The sequence below is a fragment of the Heterodontus francisci genome, chromosome 1, assembly GCF_036365525.1.
Source record: "Heterodontus francisci isolate sHetFra1 chromosome 1, sHetFra1.hap1, whole genome shotgun sequence".
NCBI lineage: Eukaryota > Metazoa > Chordata > Chondrichthyes > Heterodontiformes > Heterodontidae > Heterodontus > Heterodontus francisci.
This window is the reverse complement of record NC_090371.1, coordinates 195,935,254-195,951,713: the sequence shown is the minus strand read 5'-3', so window position 1 is coordinate 195,951,713 and position 16,460 is coordinate 195,935,254. Positions and strand designations below refer to the sequence as shown.

The 16,460-nt window shown below is 42.2% G+C and overlaps 1 protein-coding gene across 1 annotated transcript in view; it reads left to right on the top strand.

Annotated features, from left to right (window-relative positions):
- The window catches only part of LOC137374178 (serine-rich adhesin for platelets-like), a 53,009-nt gene that overhangs the window by 12,743 nt on the left and 23,806 nt on the right, over nucleotides 1-16,460 (top strand). Inside the window, exons 4-7 of the mRNA XM_068039966.1 lie at nucleotides 6,612-6,634; nucleotides 7,941-8,095; nucleotides 12,121-12,224; nucleotides 12,369-12,452. Coding sequence (XP_067896067.1) covers nucleotides 6,612-6,634; nucleotides 7,941-8,095; nucleotides 12,121-12,224; nucleotides 12,369-12,452 — 366 coding nt within the window. The remainder of the gene's footprint in view (nucleotides 1-6,611; nucleotides 6,635-7,940; nucleotides 8,096-12,120; nucleotides 12,225-12,368; nucleotides 12,453-16,460) is intronic.

The window sequence follows — 16,460 nt, the reverse complement described above, 5'->3', positions numbered from 1 at the left end:
TGCTATGACTTTTGTTAGCTGAATGATTTGAATGCTCTTGCATTAGATCTGAGAATCTTCCTTTTTACATTGCTTTAGAATTTTTTATTATACAAAAATACATTAATTTCCTAAAGGTGCAAGAATCTCAATCCGTGCCCTCTGGTTGAAGACTGATTGATTGCTGGGATTTATTTCTGGCACTCCTATTCCTCAACCTACTTAATAAAACTGTTATCATTGTGAATAAAGATGAAAGCTGATTAGGGCTTTTATTTTCTTCACTAGAGCCCCAATAATATATTACAGGATTGTTTTTTGCATGCACCCATCCACCAACAGCCATTTTCCTTTTAAAAGATATTAGTACATTTGAACAACAATAACAACTTGCATTTGTATAGCACCTTTTAATGTAGAAAAATAATCCATGGCACTTCACAGAGGCATAATCAAAAAATGGCTGCTGATCCAAAGGAAGAAGTATTAGGAGTGGTGAACAAAAACATGACCAAAGAAGTGAATGTTAAAGAGTGTCTTAAAGGGCAGTAGGGTGCGAGAGAGGCAGAGGTTTTGAGACGTAATTCCAGAACATGGGGCTTAGGTGACTGACGCAGTTGCTAATTGTGAGACACTGGGAGGTGGATGGACACAAGAGGCCAGAATCAGAGGAAAGGAGAGTTTGATGGGGGAGTGGTGGCACTGGAGGAGCTGTAAAGAGGTAGGGAGAGAGAAGGTCATGAAAAGATTTAAACAAAAGAATGAGAATTTTAAATTTGAGGTAGTGTGGGACTGGAAGCCAGTGTAGGTGAGTTCAGGGATGATGGGTGAATGGTACTAGTTTAGAGAGACGGCACTGAAACAGGCCCTTCGGCCCACCAAGTCTGTGCCGACCATCAACCACCCATTTATACTAATCCTACACTAATCCCATATTCCTACCACATCCCCACCTGTCCCTATATTTCCCTACCACCTACCTATACTAGTGGCAATTTATAATGGCCAATTTACCTACCAACTAAGTGCAGGATAGGATGGGCAGCAGAGCTTTGGATGAGCTGAAGTTTACAAAGGGTGGTGGATGGGAAGCTGGCCAGAAGTGCGTTTGAATAGTCAAGTCTGGAGGTGATAAAGGAATGAATGAGGGTTTGGTAGGGGCAGAGATGTAGGTAGAAGTAGGTGGTCTTTGTGATAGAGAGGATATGGAGGTTGGAAATGCAAATTGGAGTTGAATAGGATGTGGAGGTTACAAACAGTTTGGTTCAATCTGACAGTGGCCAGGGAAGAGGATGGATTTAGTATCAAGGGTATGACATTTGTGGCAGGGACCAAAGACAGTGGCTTCTCATTGTTTAACTTGAGGAAATTGTGGCTCATCCACAAGTGGGTGTCTGACGAGCGGTCTGACGGCACAGAGACGGTGGAGATGCCAAGAGAGGTGGTTGAGAGGTAGATCTGGGTGTCATCAGCATGCATATGGAAGCTCAATCCCTGTTGGTGGATGTTGTCACCGAGGAGGCAGCATGTAGATGAGGACACAATCCAGAAAAACTACACATCTATTAGCCTTGCATTGTTCAATGGAAAATAATTATTATGAATACATCTGCAGAGTACCTATGTGGAAATAACTTAATTTAGTTGCAGCCAACATGGTTTCAGAGGGGGTAGATCCTGTCTGACCAAGCTCCTTGAATTTTTGAGCAATTGACACCTCAAGATTGGGAAGCCCTATAATATCCAGAAAGCATAGAAAAATAGGAGCAGGAGTAGGCCATTCAACCCCTCGAGCCTGCATCGCCATTCAACACGATCATGGCTGATCATCCAAACTCAGTTCTGAAGAAGGGTCACTGACCTGAAACATTAACTCTGCTTCTCTCTCCACAGATGCTGCTAGACCTGCTGAGTATTTCTAGCATTTCTTGTTTTTATTTCAGATTTCCAGCATCCGCAGTATTTTGCTTTTATCCAAACTCAGTACTCTGTTCCCGCTTTCTCCCCATATCCCTTGATCCCTTTAGCCCTAAGAACTATGTCTAACTCTTTCTTGAATATATTTAATGATTAGGCCTCAACTGCTTTATGTGGTAGAGAATTCCACAGGTTCACCACTCTGAGTGAAGAAATCCCTCCTCATTTCAGTCTTAAATGGCTTACCCCTTATCCTTAGACTGTGACCCCTGGTCCCGGACTCCCTCGCCATCGGAAACATCCTTCCTGCATCTAGTCTGTCCAGTCCTGTTAGAATTTTATAGGTTTCCATGAGATCCCCTCTCATTCTTCTAAACTCTAGCGAATAGAAGCCTAATCGACCCAATCTCTCTTCATGTGTCAGTCCTGCCATCCCAGGAATCAGTCTGGTGAACCTTCGCTGCACTCCCTCCATAGCAAGAACATCCTTCCTCAGATAAGGAGACCAAAACTGCACACAATACTCCAGATGTGATCTCACCAAGGCCTTGTATAATTGCAGCAAGACATCCTTGCTCCTGTACTCTAATCCTCTTGCAATGAAGGCCAACATACCATTTGCCTTTTTAACTGCCTGCTGCACCTGCATGCTTACTTTCAGCGACTGGTGTACAAGGACACCCAGGTCTCGTTGCACCTCCCCCTTTCCCAATAACTCGCCATTCAGATAATCTGCCTTTCTGTTTTTGCCACCAAAATGGATAACCTCGCATTTATCCACATTATACTGCATCTGCCATGTATTTGCCCACTCACTCAACCTGTCCAAATCACACTGGAGCTTCTCTGCATCCTCCTCACAGCTCACACTCCCACCCAGCTTTGTGTCATCTGCAAACTTGGATATATTACATTTAATTCTCTCATCTATATCAATGTATATTGTGAATAGCTGGGGTCCTAGCATTGATCCCTGCAGTACCCCACTAGTCACTGCCTGCCACTCAGAAAAAGACTCGTTTATTCCTACTCTTTGTTTCCTGTCTGCCGACCAGTTCTCTATCCATGTCAGTACCTTACCCCCAATTCCATGTGCTTTAATTTTGCAAGCTAATTTCTTATGTGGGACCATATCGAAAGCCTTCTGAGTCCAAATACACCACATCCACTGGTTCTCTCTTATCTATTCTACTAGTTACATACTCAAAAGATTCCAGTAGATTTGTCAAGCATGATTTCCCTTTCGTAAATCCATGTTGACTTTGTCCGATCATGTCATTGTTTTCCAAGGGCTCTGCTATTACATCTTTTATAATGGATTCGAGCATTTTCCCCACTACTGATGTCAGGCTAACCGGTCTATAATTCCCTGTTTTCTCTCTACCTCCTTTTTTAAATAGTGGGGTTACATTAGCTACCCTCTAATCTGTTGGAACTGTTCCAGAGTCTATAGAATTTTGAAAAATGACCAGCAATGCATCCACTATTTCGAGAGCCAGTTACTTAAGTACTCTGGGATGAAGATTATCAGGCCCTGGGGATTTATCAGTCTTCAATCCCATCAATTTCCCTAACACCACTTCCCTATTAATACTGATTTCAGACTGTTCCTCCTTCTCACTAGACCCTATGTTCCCCAACAATTCTGGGAGGTAATTTGTGTCCTCCTTTGTGAAGACAGATCAAAGTATGTATTTAATTGGTCTGCCATTTCTTTGTTCCCCATTATAGATTCCCATGTTTCTGACAGTAAGGGACCCACATTTGTCTTGACTAATCTTTTTCTCTTCACATATCTATAGAAGCTTTTACAGTCAGTTTTTAGGTTCTCTGCAAGCTTACTCTCATACTCTATTTTCTCCTTCTTAATCAATCCCTTTGGCCTCCTTTGCTGAATTCTAAACTGCTCCCAATCCTCAGGTTTGCTGCTTGTTCTGGTCATTTTATATTTCGCCTCCTTGGATCTAATAATATCCCTAATTTCCTTTGTAAGCCACGGTTGAGCCACCCTTCCTGTTTTATTTTTGCGCCAGACAGGAATGAACAATTGTTGTAATTTATCCATGCGCTCTTTAAATGCTAGCCATTGCCTATCCACTGTAAACCTTTTAAGTAACGTTCCCCAATCTATCATAGCCAACTCGGGCCTCATACCTTCATAGTTTACTTTATTTAGATTCAGGACCCTAGTCTCAGAATCAACTCTCTCATCCTCCATCTTAATGAAAAATTCTATCATGTTATGGTCACTTTTCTCCAAGGCACCCTGCACAACAAGATTGTTAACTAATCCTTTTTCATTACACAATACCCAGTCTAGGATAGCCTGTTCTCTAGTTGGTTCCTCAACATACTGGTCCAAAAAACCATCATGTACGCACTCCAGGAATTCCTCCACTACAGTATTATTGCTAATTTGGTTTGCCCAATCTCAATGCAGATTAAAGTCACCCATAATTACAGTTGCACCCTTGTTGATTGTGTCTCTAATTTCCTGTTTAATGCCATCCTCTACATCACCACTGCAGTTTTGTGGTCTATATACAACCCCAACGTTTTCTGCCCCTTGGTGTTTCTTAGCTCCACCCATACAGATTCCACATCAGGATTCTCTGAGCTAATATCCTTCCTCACTATTGTATTGATTTTCTCTTTTACTAACAATGCTACTCCACCTTCTTTCCCTTTTTGCCTGTCCTTCCTAAATATTGAATAGTCCTGAATGTTCAGTTCCCATTCTTGGTCACCCTGCAGCCATGTCTCCGTAATCGCAACTATATCGTATCCATTTACAACTATTTGCGCATTTAATTTGCCGACCTTATTGCGAATACTCCTCGCATTGAGACACAATGCCTTTAGGCTTGTCTTTTTAACATTCTTAGTCATCTTAGCATTATTTCACACTGTGGTCCTATTTGTTTCTTGCCCTTGATTTCTATGCCTTCCACTTTTGCCTTTTTGTTTCCTGTCTTTCGTTTCTATCCTTGTTTCTTCCTCCTCAGTCTCCCCACTCAGGTTCCCATTCCCCTGCCATTCTAGTTTAAATCCTCCCCAAAAGCACTAGCAAACGCCTCTGCGAGGGCATCGGTTCCAGTTCTGCCTGGGTGTAACCCATCCCGCTTGTACCTGTTCCAATGTCCCAGGAATCTAAATCCCTCCCTCCTGCACCATTTCTCCAGCCACGCATTCATCTGGTCTATTCTCCTGTTCCTATACTCACTAACATGTGACACAGGAAGTAATCCTGAGATTACTACCTTTGAGGTCCTGCTTTTTAATTTAGCTCCTAACTCCTTAAATTCATCTTGTAGGACCTCATCCTTTTTCTACCGATGTTGTTGGTATCGACATGTACCACGACCACTGGCTGTTCACCCTCCCCCTTCAGAATGTTCTACAGCTGCTCCAAGACATCCTTGACCCTAGCACCAGGGAGGCAACATACCATCCTGGAGTCTCGTTCGTGGCCACAGAAACGCTTGTCTATTTCCCTTACAATTGAATCTCCTATCAGTATGGCTCTCCTAGTCTTTTTCCCTCCCTGTTGTGCCGCAGAGCCATCTGTGGTTCCATGAACTTGGCTGTTGCTGCTTTCCCCTGGGAGGTCATCCCCCCCGCCCCCCCCCCAACAGTATTCAAAGTGAAAAATCTGTTTGGGAGGGGGATGGCCACAGGGGGCCCCTGCACTACCTGCCTGTGCCTACTACTCCGCCTGGTGGTCACCCATCCCTTTTCTGCCTGTGCAGCCATTACCTACAGTGTGACCACCTCGCTAAACGTGCTATCCATGGCGTCCTCAGCATCATGGCTGCTCCACAGTGAATCCATCCACAGCTCCAGCTCCATAATGCGGGTAGCCAGTAGCTGCAGATGGATACAATTCATGCACACATGGTCATCAGGGACACTGGAAGCGTTCCTGATTTCCCACATTGCACAGGAGGAGCATATCACGGGTACTAATAAAGTTCCATATAGAAGGCTACTGGTCTGCTAAGTAAAACTTGCAAGTGGATGGAGGAGAGGAACAGGCAGTTATTTGTAGTGGAAGTGATGTCAGCTTGGAGACAAATACTGAGTAAAATGCCTCAGGAATCAGTGGTGGGGCCTCTGTTGGCTCTGATAAGAATTACCCAGATTGAGGAATGCAATACATCTTGTCCACATTTGCAGATGGTACTAAAGAGGCAGGGAAGTGGGTGGTGGGGGTGTCATGGAGTTTGATGAAACTGCCAAGGAATTACTGAAGAAATCAAATAATATTTGGAAGTAGGCAGAACCAAGGCAGATGAAACTCAGTAATGACAAGTATAAGGTCATACATGTTGAAAAGCAATTTGGGGGACAGAATGAGTGGTATTAAACTAGCTCGGAGAAAGATGGTGAAAGAGATTTGAGAGTAGTAGTAGACTCAATTCTGATTCTGTTCACTATTGCAGCACACCAACTCATAAAACAAATAGAATAATGAGATCAGTAAAATTGAAGACTGAGGCTATTGGGCTGAGCTGTACAGGTTGGACCTTGTTTTGATCTCTGAGGCACCAGGAAAATGTGCAAGGAAGGAGGGTAGAGGAGGACTACAAGGCTGATCTCTGGATTCAGAGAACTGAGTCATGAAGGTTTGCAGTCTGTACATAATATAAGTATTGATATAGACTATAAAATCTATTATACCATTATTTCTAATGCAGTGCTTGTTTCATTTACAGGTGGCTTGTGACTTAAATGAAAGGTAATGTAAAAAAGAATTACACTCCAGTTGGTCAATTGCCTTTTTGATACTTTCTTTTAGCATTAAGAGCATTTTATTTTCATATCTGTAACCTCCTCCAGTCCGACAACCCTCAAAGAATTCTACGTTATTTAATTCTGGCCTCTTGTGTATCCTCGACTTCCTTTGCCCCATCAATGGTGGTCATGCCTTAGGCTGTCCAGGTCTTAAGCTCTGGAATTCCCTTCCTAAACCCCTCCAAGTCATTCTCTTCCTTTAAGACTGAAAACCTACCTCATCAGTTCTAATGTCTCCTTTTTTTGATCAGTGTCAATGTTGTTTGGCTGAGAACATTTCTGTGAAGTGCCTTGGGATGTTTTACTGCATCAAAGACACTTGTATAAATGCTATAATTACTTGAGTTAATCTTCTAATACTTACATGCTACTAGTTCATCATTGGGTGACAACTGAATTTGATTCTGTATAGAATGTGGGTGCAATATTCTAAGAATCAAAATTTAAACCATCAATACACTAATAAAATTATTTTAAAATATTGTAACATGTTAATAGAAACTTGCGTTGTATTGATATAATTAGTTGTTATGCCATCATTTCATACTTACCTGTATTAAATTCTCACTCCTGTCCAACTTTGAAAAGACAGCATCATCTACCTAAAGGCAAACCATGCTATTATTGCATCATTATTAATATAAACTTATACATAGCTATAGAATAATGTACTAATGAGTTAACAAATACAGCAGTAAAATAGTATGCAAGATTCTTGGTGTTTGATTCAGATCAATAAAAATCTGGTAATCTTGTAGATCTTGTTTGATCCCCTTGAAACTCTTACTTTCCAAACTTGTGAGATCAGTTAGCCTCTACCTTTACTGCATGTTTCCTTCCTACACTCAATTCAGTTTTGCCAGTATTAGGAATATCTTTTTAAAAAATTGTTTGCATCTAATTTAGGCTGGTATTTGCATCTCTCGCAGAGTTTTAACATTTTATTACAATATCCCTTATTATCTTTTGGACTACATTTTCAGAGTAGTCCATTGCATTTATGCTACAAAGTACAATAATAAAACTGAAGTGTTCTAGATTTTGTACATTTAGAAGGAGAACTGAGTGTTCCTAATTTTGAAGTCTGACAGTGCTATTATGGGGTGCTTTCTGTACTGTGACCTTTTTAAGTTAGCTTATAATTATTATTATAGTATTTTATGAGCTGGACACCATTAGCTTTTGGTTAATATTACAGCTGCTATTATATCGTGCCTATTGTAGCTATACTTCTGCTTTGTTCCCTAAAGGGTAAAGAGCAACCTTGCTATCATCCTCCCTACTTTAGAGAAGCATGATGAATTGACTTGTCTGCAACCACACCAGTTTCTTATAAAACCAGTGATGGATAGTATCTCTGCACTCCAGTTGACCAAAGATACAACAAAACCCAATAGCATCTTAGGTAAGCTTTCAGTTTTTTAAAAAATGTACATGATTCTAATTTTTAATTCTGCATTAAAAGGTCTGGTCTTTCACTCCTGGGTCCTGGATTTGAATCCAGCCCAGACTTGGGAAGCAAGTCTTCTCTGTCTGCAAGCATCCTATATGAATTGAGCATTGGCCACCTCTGTCCAGTCCCGAGGGAGCATAGGGCCATGGGACAATATATTCCTTAGTTCAGCGGCGATTGGCACTAAAATTAGCATCATCCGTCAGAGAAACCACAGGATGGTTGACGTCACAAATGGAAGAATTATCAAAACAGGTGGTCTTCTGAGTTGTAGTTAAAACACATTTTTGGGACACAGAAAGGATCTTTACTCTGTTTGTAGACATTTTATTCCTGCCTATGAGTGAATGATGCTGACAGTGAGTGCCCAAAATAGAAAATGTGCCATTTTTCACATTCAGGACCAAATTCACCAAAAAGGTTACATATGAAAAAAAAATGATGTACCTACAGTGGTTTTGTTTTTCTGATATTTGTTTCTCTGTCTAATATATGGAGGGATGTGCCCCGGAACAATTTGAACCCAATTTTTTATTATTTGACAATCACATATACGGAGGGCTAATTTTGACCAGAAGAGAAAAATGCAGTAGTTCCATTCTGCTTTGTCATATTATGATCCACATAAGTCTTCTAGTACTGATGAAATATTTTCCATCATTGTCAAGATGCAAGTCTTGGAGCTTACGGTACTGTTCTATTACTTCTCTTCAATCTCTCTTACTCCTTCCTGATCTCTCTTCCCTTCAGAATCCCAGCTTATTGCCCTGATATTGATGCTTCCTAAAGTCATGGAAGCTGCTGTTAACTCTAATTACCTTCATCTTGGAAGTTCTCTCTTAATAATCTGAAATGCTATTTTAAGATGCCAGTGTCTGTTCTGTGATCACCCAGTAGATGCTGGCATGTACCTTCTGGTGGTGGGTCTTGCAACAGTGTCATTACAGGGCTGCAGGAGGTGGCCTTTGTATCTTATGAGTGCAAATCTGGCTTCTCATGTAAGTAACCCAGGCATAGATGATTTTCTTAAAATGAAAGAACTGTGGCTGCCACCTGATCTGCAAGATATTGTGCTGGACATCAAAATAATGGAAGCCTGTGAGGTTCATTATCCCCATGGTCTTATGTTTATGTCAATATGAGTATGTTTAGTTTAGTTTAGAGATACAGCACTGAAACAGGCCCTTCGGCCCACCGAGTCTGTGCCGACCATCAACCACCCATTTATACTAATCCTACACTAATTCCATATTCCTACCACATCCCCACCTGTCCCTATATTCCCCTACCACCTACCTATACTAGGGGCAATTTATAAAGGCCAATTAACCTATCAACCTGCAAGTCTTTTAGCATGTGGGAGGAAACCGGAGCACCCGGAGGAAACCCACATAGACACAGGGAGAACTTGCAAACTCCACACAGGCAGTACCCAGAATTGAACCCGGGTTGCTGGAGCTGTGAGGCTGCGGTGCTAACCACTGCGCCACTGTGCTGCCCTATGATCAGTAATTTCCTGGATCTTGGGGAATCCTGCCACTGGAAGAGTTGCAATGTCCTGGTCATTCAGATTGTTTATTTTCCTTATCAAATGTGATTAAAGGAGGTTTCTGGTAAACAAAACAATATATATATATTTACTCTGGTTCACAAAGCATCAGAGAATTACTTGATGCATCTGGCTGACTGAGGAATGTTTCAGATGTGGCCTGTGGCGATCTAGAAGGGCTCAAAGATGTAGATGTTGAGAGTAATCATGAATTTGATTCACTAGTAGTGTAGTCCCTGTGGTTGAGGCTGGCTGCAGGGCAGGTTACAGCAGAATGCATGCTGTTAGCATGGTCTGTGTCACTGCCTCCCTGGTAAACCTGAGACTGCAAAGGCAGTTTTCTTGCACTTGGTTCTGTTATCACAGTTCAGTCGGTAATGGCAAGTGGAACTAGATACTTTTGGGAGTTTGAAATTCTGAACCGCTATTAAGGAGTGAATGAAGGTTGAATTTGTACTTGAAGAAATGTTCTGATTAAAATGTTTTTCTTTACCTTAAATTACATTGTATAGGTTACATTTTCTTGTAGGGTTTTATGACTTGCAAGCCTGGGGGTGTAGCTAAAATGTTATCAGTTAGAAATAAAACTCACAGGTGCAACTTTTACTTCAGTGCAACCAATACACAGGACCTCGCAGTACATATTGTCGCGCTCACGCAATCTGAACTTTTGAAATAAACCTGAAACAGGCACTTTTCTTGTGAGACAAAATGGAGTTGAGTGGTCAGGTGACGTTTTCTTTCTTGCCAATATACATGAAACTGCAAGAACCCTGAGCTAATTTTCATATCGGAACAAGTCTTGGCAAAGTCATCCAAATACAAATGATCTTTCTGGACATACCTTTGAGAAGTCATTAAGATGCAAATGGCCCTTTCTATGGTAATGGCTGCATCTCTCCAACCAATTGGGTTAACAATACTGTGGCAAACTTTTTGACTACAAGCTTGAACTCCAGAGAATGTGTGTGAAAAGCTCCATCAGGGTGGTGTGTGATTGAGTGACACCTGAACTCCATTGTCTGACAATGGCCTAACCCTCAGAAACTATTTATGAATTCAATGGAAGAGAAACTCTGGTCATATGACAAACTAGGGCTGGGATTTTATCCAGGCAACGAGGGTCTCGACATCCAGCAAAAATGCTGCCGAGAACCCTGCGTTGCCCCTTCTGTGGAAGGCCCGCCAAATCAAGTGCCGATCAGGCACTGGACGGTGTCTGGCCTTCCATGGCCTTTCAGATGCCAGCAGCTTTTTAACTGAGCAGTGCCACCATGGAGTACCCACCCGAGGCTCAGGAACGATGCTGGACCCAGGCCACAGCTAGGTTAGGGTGAGGGTTGCGGGGAGTGGTGTGCAGGGGGTTGGCAGCAAGGGCAGGGGGGTGGCCTTCAACGGGCCCCCCCTTCCTGATGCCGGGACCCTCATGCAGGAACTAAATGTTTTTAGCAAGGTACCGCTCCCGCCACCCCCCTCCCCCCCCCCCCCCCCCCACCCCCCAACCACCACCACCACCACCCCCCCAGAGCCAGCAAGTAACCCGCATGGTTTTTCTTGCCGTGCTCCACGACAGGCTGCCCACCACTGGGCTAATTGCAGCGACGGCATGAGACCCTTAACTGGGCATTAATTGTCCACTTAAAGGCCTCGATTGGCGAAGGCCAGGAAAGCCGTTCGCAGACTTAATTTCAGCGGAAGCGGGAAGGTGACGGGGCCCCCCCACCATTATCCCACCCAATTACATGCTCTCCCCACTGCCAAATCCGCCACTGGAGAGAGCATACAATTTCCTGCTAGGTTTCTGATCAGGAGTTTTAATAAAGGTATATTCCGGGCAAAGACAGAGAGAGAAACTTCTGTGTCATCGAAGAGAAAAGACCCTACCTAATACTACCAGCTTTTAAGCTACATGTCGGCAGAGACTGGAGTTGGCCTTGAACTTCTCACTTGAGAAATCGTACCAGGGTTTCGACTCCTAGACCTCCCAAGTTATTTTTTTTCTTCAGGAAACAAGGAAAAAGATTACAGGCCAGCGCGATTTCAAGTTTTCACCCCTGGCAATGCAAGTGTTTAACAGAGAACTCTTAAAATCATAAGACCTAAACATATGTTACTTTATTATCTGTATCTTTCCTTGTGTGTGTGTGTATTTGCATGAGTGTGAGAGGGGGTGTAGTTGTGTATATTTCAGGTGTTGTACAATAAACATTTATCTTTCTGTTTAAAATTTACTAGAAAACCTGCAATTTGTCTCCTCTTAACAATTAAAGCACTCGGATTAAAACACCTATTTCAGTCAGTCAAGAGGTGAAAAAGGGGGAGCCATCCTTAACTTTCACCAGTCCATAATATCTGGAAGTAAGCTGTCAGTGATGGTGAGAATAATATGGAATGACTGAGAATTGTGTCTATTGTATTTTTTCCACAGATACTGGCAATACTGCAAGTAAACTATGCACAGATAGTTACCGATTTAAAACTACCTTGAAAATGTGGAAACAGCCCAAGGATTTTAAAGAAGCAAAGTTTTCTGTAAGTCAGATTCAGCGGATTGACAAATTCTTAATGTACGCAACCAAGATTACATGCAGTAATTCACAACATTTTTCTAATGCAGAGCAATAATTTTAAAAGTAAGTGTTGGGTCTTTTTTTTAATTAAACCAACATCTTTCAGCCAGAAACTGTCACTGAATATGGCTATCACGATGATCTTTGGTGTATTACTGCAAAAGACGAATATCGAGGCATGAGTCTAGAGGTAAGTTGCTACATTTTGGATTTATACAGAACCAACTTCACCATCAACTGCCTAACAGCTCCTAACAGTTCCTCTAAGTAGAACTTGTCCCCGACAACTCAGAAGCTGTATCTTTTACTTTATTCTGTCTGGAAAGGCTGAAGTGTAGAAGTTGAGGTTAGATATGAACTTGATTGAGAAAGAAATCATGTAGCACACATATGTGGTGCATTCACGTCCTCTGGACATTTTCAAAGCATTTCACAGCCTATTAAATTATTTTGAACTCATCCTAAACTGTGGTGGCTATGCCTTCATCTGCCTAGGCCCTAAGCTATGGAATTCTCTCTCTAAACCTCTCCACCTCTCTCCTCTTTAAGACACTCCTTAAAACCTATCTCTTTGACCAAGTGTTTGTTCACCTGTTCTACTATCTCCTTATGTGGCTTGTTGTCAAATTTGCCTGATAACACTCCTCTGAAGCATCCTAACCACTCATTGTGTACAAAAGCTTTTCCTCAAGTTGCCTTTAGTTTTTTTGGCATTCACCTTAAATCCTCTGGTTCTTGATCATTCTGCCAATGAGAACCTATATTCTCTGTGTAGACCCCTCACGATTTTGAACACCTCTATCAATCCTCTCGAGCTCCTCCAAGGAGAAGAGCCTCAGCTTCTCCAGTCTATTCACATATCTGAAGTCCCTTGTCTGGAACCATTCTCGTGAATCTTTTCGGCACCATCTCTAAAGCCTTCACATCCTTCCTAAAGTGTGGTATCCAGAATTGAACACAATACTCCAGTTGACACCAAACCAGTATTGTATAAAGCTTTACCATAACATCCTTGCTTTTGCACTCTATGTCTCTATTAATAAAGCCCAGGATCTTGTATGTCTTATGTTATGATCCCATTAAGGACTGTTAACTTCTAAAAAGAGAAAGTCGAATTTCCAGTTATTACTGAAAGAATTATGACACAAGATTTCATGTTTTAAAGAGAAAAACTTTACTGTACAAGAGTTCAACAAAGCAAAACACTACTAACAACACTACAATTTGAAATCACATACTTTAAACTTAAAACCTTAACAAAACTTGAAGATGTATACTTTAAACTCTAAATCTTAACAGAGCAGTCCTGTTTGACTTTTACTTCCACCCCAAGAGTTCCCCTATACTTTACAGGATCTTGGTGGTTTGTTCACTTCTCCTGGAACCAGTCCAAAGTTTACTGCATCTCCTAGGATTCACTTTGATTTCCTTAATTTCTCAGCTACCTTCCGAGGTGTAAGATCTCCTGGGAATTTTCCCTTTAGCATCTGGTCAGGAACTCCTCCAGTTTTTTTCCAACACTTCCCGAATCTGGGCTTCCCAGCTTGAGCCTGGGCCTTACTCAAAACAGAAACACCCCTGGTTCCTGATGGCGTCGGCTCTTGAGTCCTGCTGCTCCCAAATCCAACTGCTTTCTGAGCAAGCACAGAGGCAAAAGAAACCTGACCAAAAGCATCTCCCTGCGTCATCTATCTCCACAGCAATGTGGGATGTCCCAGATAGCAATTTAAGCTAATTACATAGAAACAGAGAAAATAGGAGCAGGTGTAGGCCATTCAGCCCTGCGGGCCCGCTCCGCCATTCAAAAAGATCATGGTTGATAGTCTAATTCAAAACCCTATTCCCACTTTTTCCCCATATCTCTTGATCCCTTTGGCATTAAGAAATATATCTGTCTCCTTCTTGAATATAATTAATGACTTGGCCTCCACTGCCTTCTGTGGTAGAGAATTCCACAAGTTCACCACCCTCTGAGTGAAAAAATTTCTCCTCCTCTCTGTTCTAAATGGCATACCCTGTATCCTAAGACTGTGACCCCTGGTTTTGGACTCCCCAGCCATTGGGAACATCTAGCCTGTCTAGTCCTGTTCAAATTTTATAGGTTTCTATGAGATCCCCTTTCATTCTTCTGAACTCTAGTGAATATAGGCCTAGTCAACCCAATCTCTCCTCATACGTCAATCCTGCCATCCCGGGAATCAGCCTAGTAAATTTTCTTTGAACTACCTCCATGGCAAGCACATCCTTCCTCGGATAAGGAGACCAAAACTGCACACATTACTCCAGATGTGGTCTCACCAAGCTCCTGTATAACTGCAGTGAGACATACTTGCTCCTGTACTCCAATCCTCTTGCAATGAAGGCCAACATACCATTGCCTTCCTAATTGCTTGCTGCACCTGAATGCTTGCTTTCAGCGACTGGTGTACAAGGACACCCAGGTCTTGTTGCACCTCCCCCTTTCCCAATCTGTCACCATTCAGATAATAATCTGCCCTCTGCTTTTACAACCAAAGTGGATAACCTCACATTTATCCACATTATACGGCATCTGCCATGCATTTGCCCACTCACCCAACTTGTCCAAATCACATTGGAGCCTCTTTGCATTCTCCTCACAGCTCACATCACCCCCCCCCCCCCACCAGTTTTGTGTCGTGTGCAAAGTTGGAAATGTTACATTTAGTTTCCTCACCCAAGTCATTAATATATATTGTGAATAGCTGGGGTCCAAGCACTGATCCCTGCAGTACCCCACTAGTCACTGCCTGCCACCTGGAAAAAGATACGTTTATTCCTACTCTCTGTTTCCTGTCTGTCAACCAGTTCTCAATCCATGCCAGTATATTACCCCCAATCCCATGTGCTTTAACTTTGCACACGTGGGACCTTATCAAAAGCCTTCTGAAAATCCAAATACACCACATCCACTGGTTCTCCCTTATCTATTCTACTAGTTACATCCTCAAAAAACTCCAGTAGATTTGTTAAGCATGATTTCCCTTTCATAAACCCATGCTGACTTTGCCCAACCCCATTTATGCTTTCTAGGTGTGCTGCTATCACATCCTTTATAATAGACTTCAGCATTTTTCCCACTACTGATGTAAGGCTAACTGGTCTGTAGTTCCGTTTTTTCTTTCCCTCCTTTTGTAAATAGTGGGGTTGCATTTGCCACCCTCCAATCTGTAGGAACTGCTCCAGAGTCTATAAAGAATTTTGGAAGATGACCACCAATGCATCCACTATTTCCAGGGCCACTTCCTTTAGTACTTTGGGATGTAGATTATCAGGCCCTGGGGATTTGTCAGCCTTTAACCCCATTAATTTCCCTAACACTATTTTTTTTACTAATACTGATTTCCTTCAGTTCCTCCCTCTCATTAGAGCTTTGGTTCTGTAACATTTCTGGGAGGTTATTTGTGTCCTCCTTTGTGAAGACAGAACCAGAGTATGTGTTTAATTGTTCTGCCATTTCTTTGTTCCCCGTTATAATTTTCCCCGTTTCTGACTGTAAGACATTTGTCTACACTAATCTTTTTCTCCTCACATATTTATAGAAGCTTTTACAGTCAGTTTTTATGTTCCCCGCAAGTTTATTCTCGTACTCTATTTCCCACCCCCCACCCCCCCCCCCCCCCCCGCCCCCTGGCTTAATCAGTCTCTTTGTCCTTCTTTGCTGAATTCTAAACTGCTCCCAATCCTCAGACTTGCTGCTTTTCTGGCAATATTATATGCCTCCTCTTTGGATCTAATACTATCCCTAATTTCCTGTAAGTCACAGTTGAGCCACCTTTCCGGTTTTATTTTTGCGCCAGACAGGAATGAATAATTGTTGTAATTCATGCACACGTTCTTTAAATATTATCCATTGCCTATCCACCCTCAACGCTATCTACCATAGTCAACTTGCACCTCATCCCTTAGTAGTTTCCTTTGTTTAGATTCAGGACCCGAGTTTCGGATTTAACTACTTCACTCTCCATCTTAATGAAGAATTCTATCATGTTATGGTTGCTCCTTCCCAAGGGACCTCGCACAAGATTGTTAATTAATCCTTTCTCATTGCACAATACCCAATCTAGGACAGCCTGTTCTCCAGTTGGTTCCTCAATGTATTGGTCTAAAAAACTGTCAGGTACGCGCTCCAGGAAATCCTCCTCCACAGTATTATTGCTAATTTGGTTAGCCCAATCTA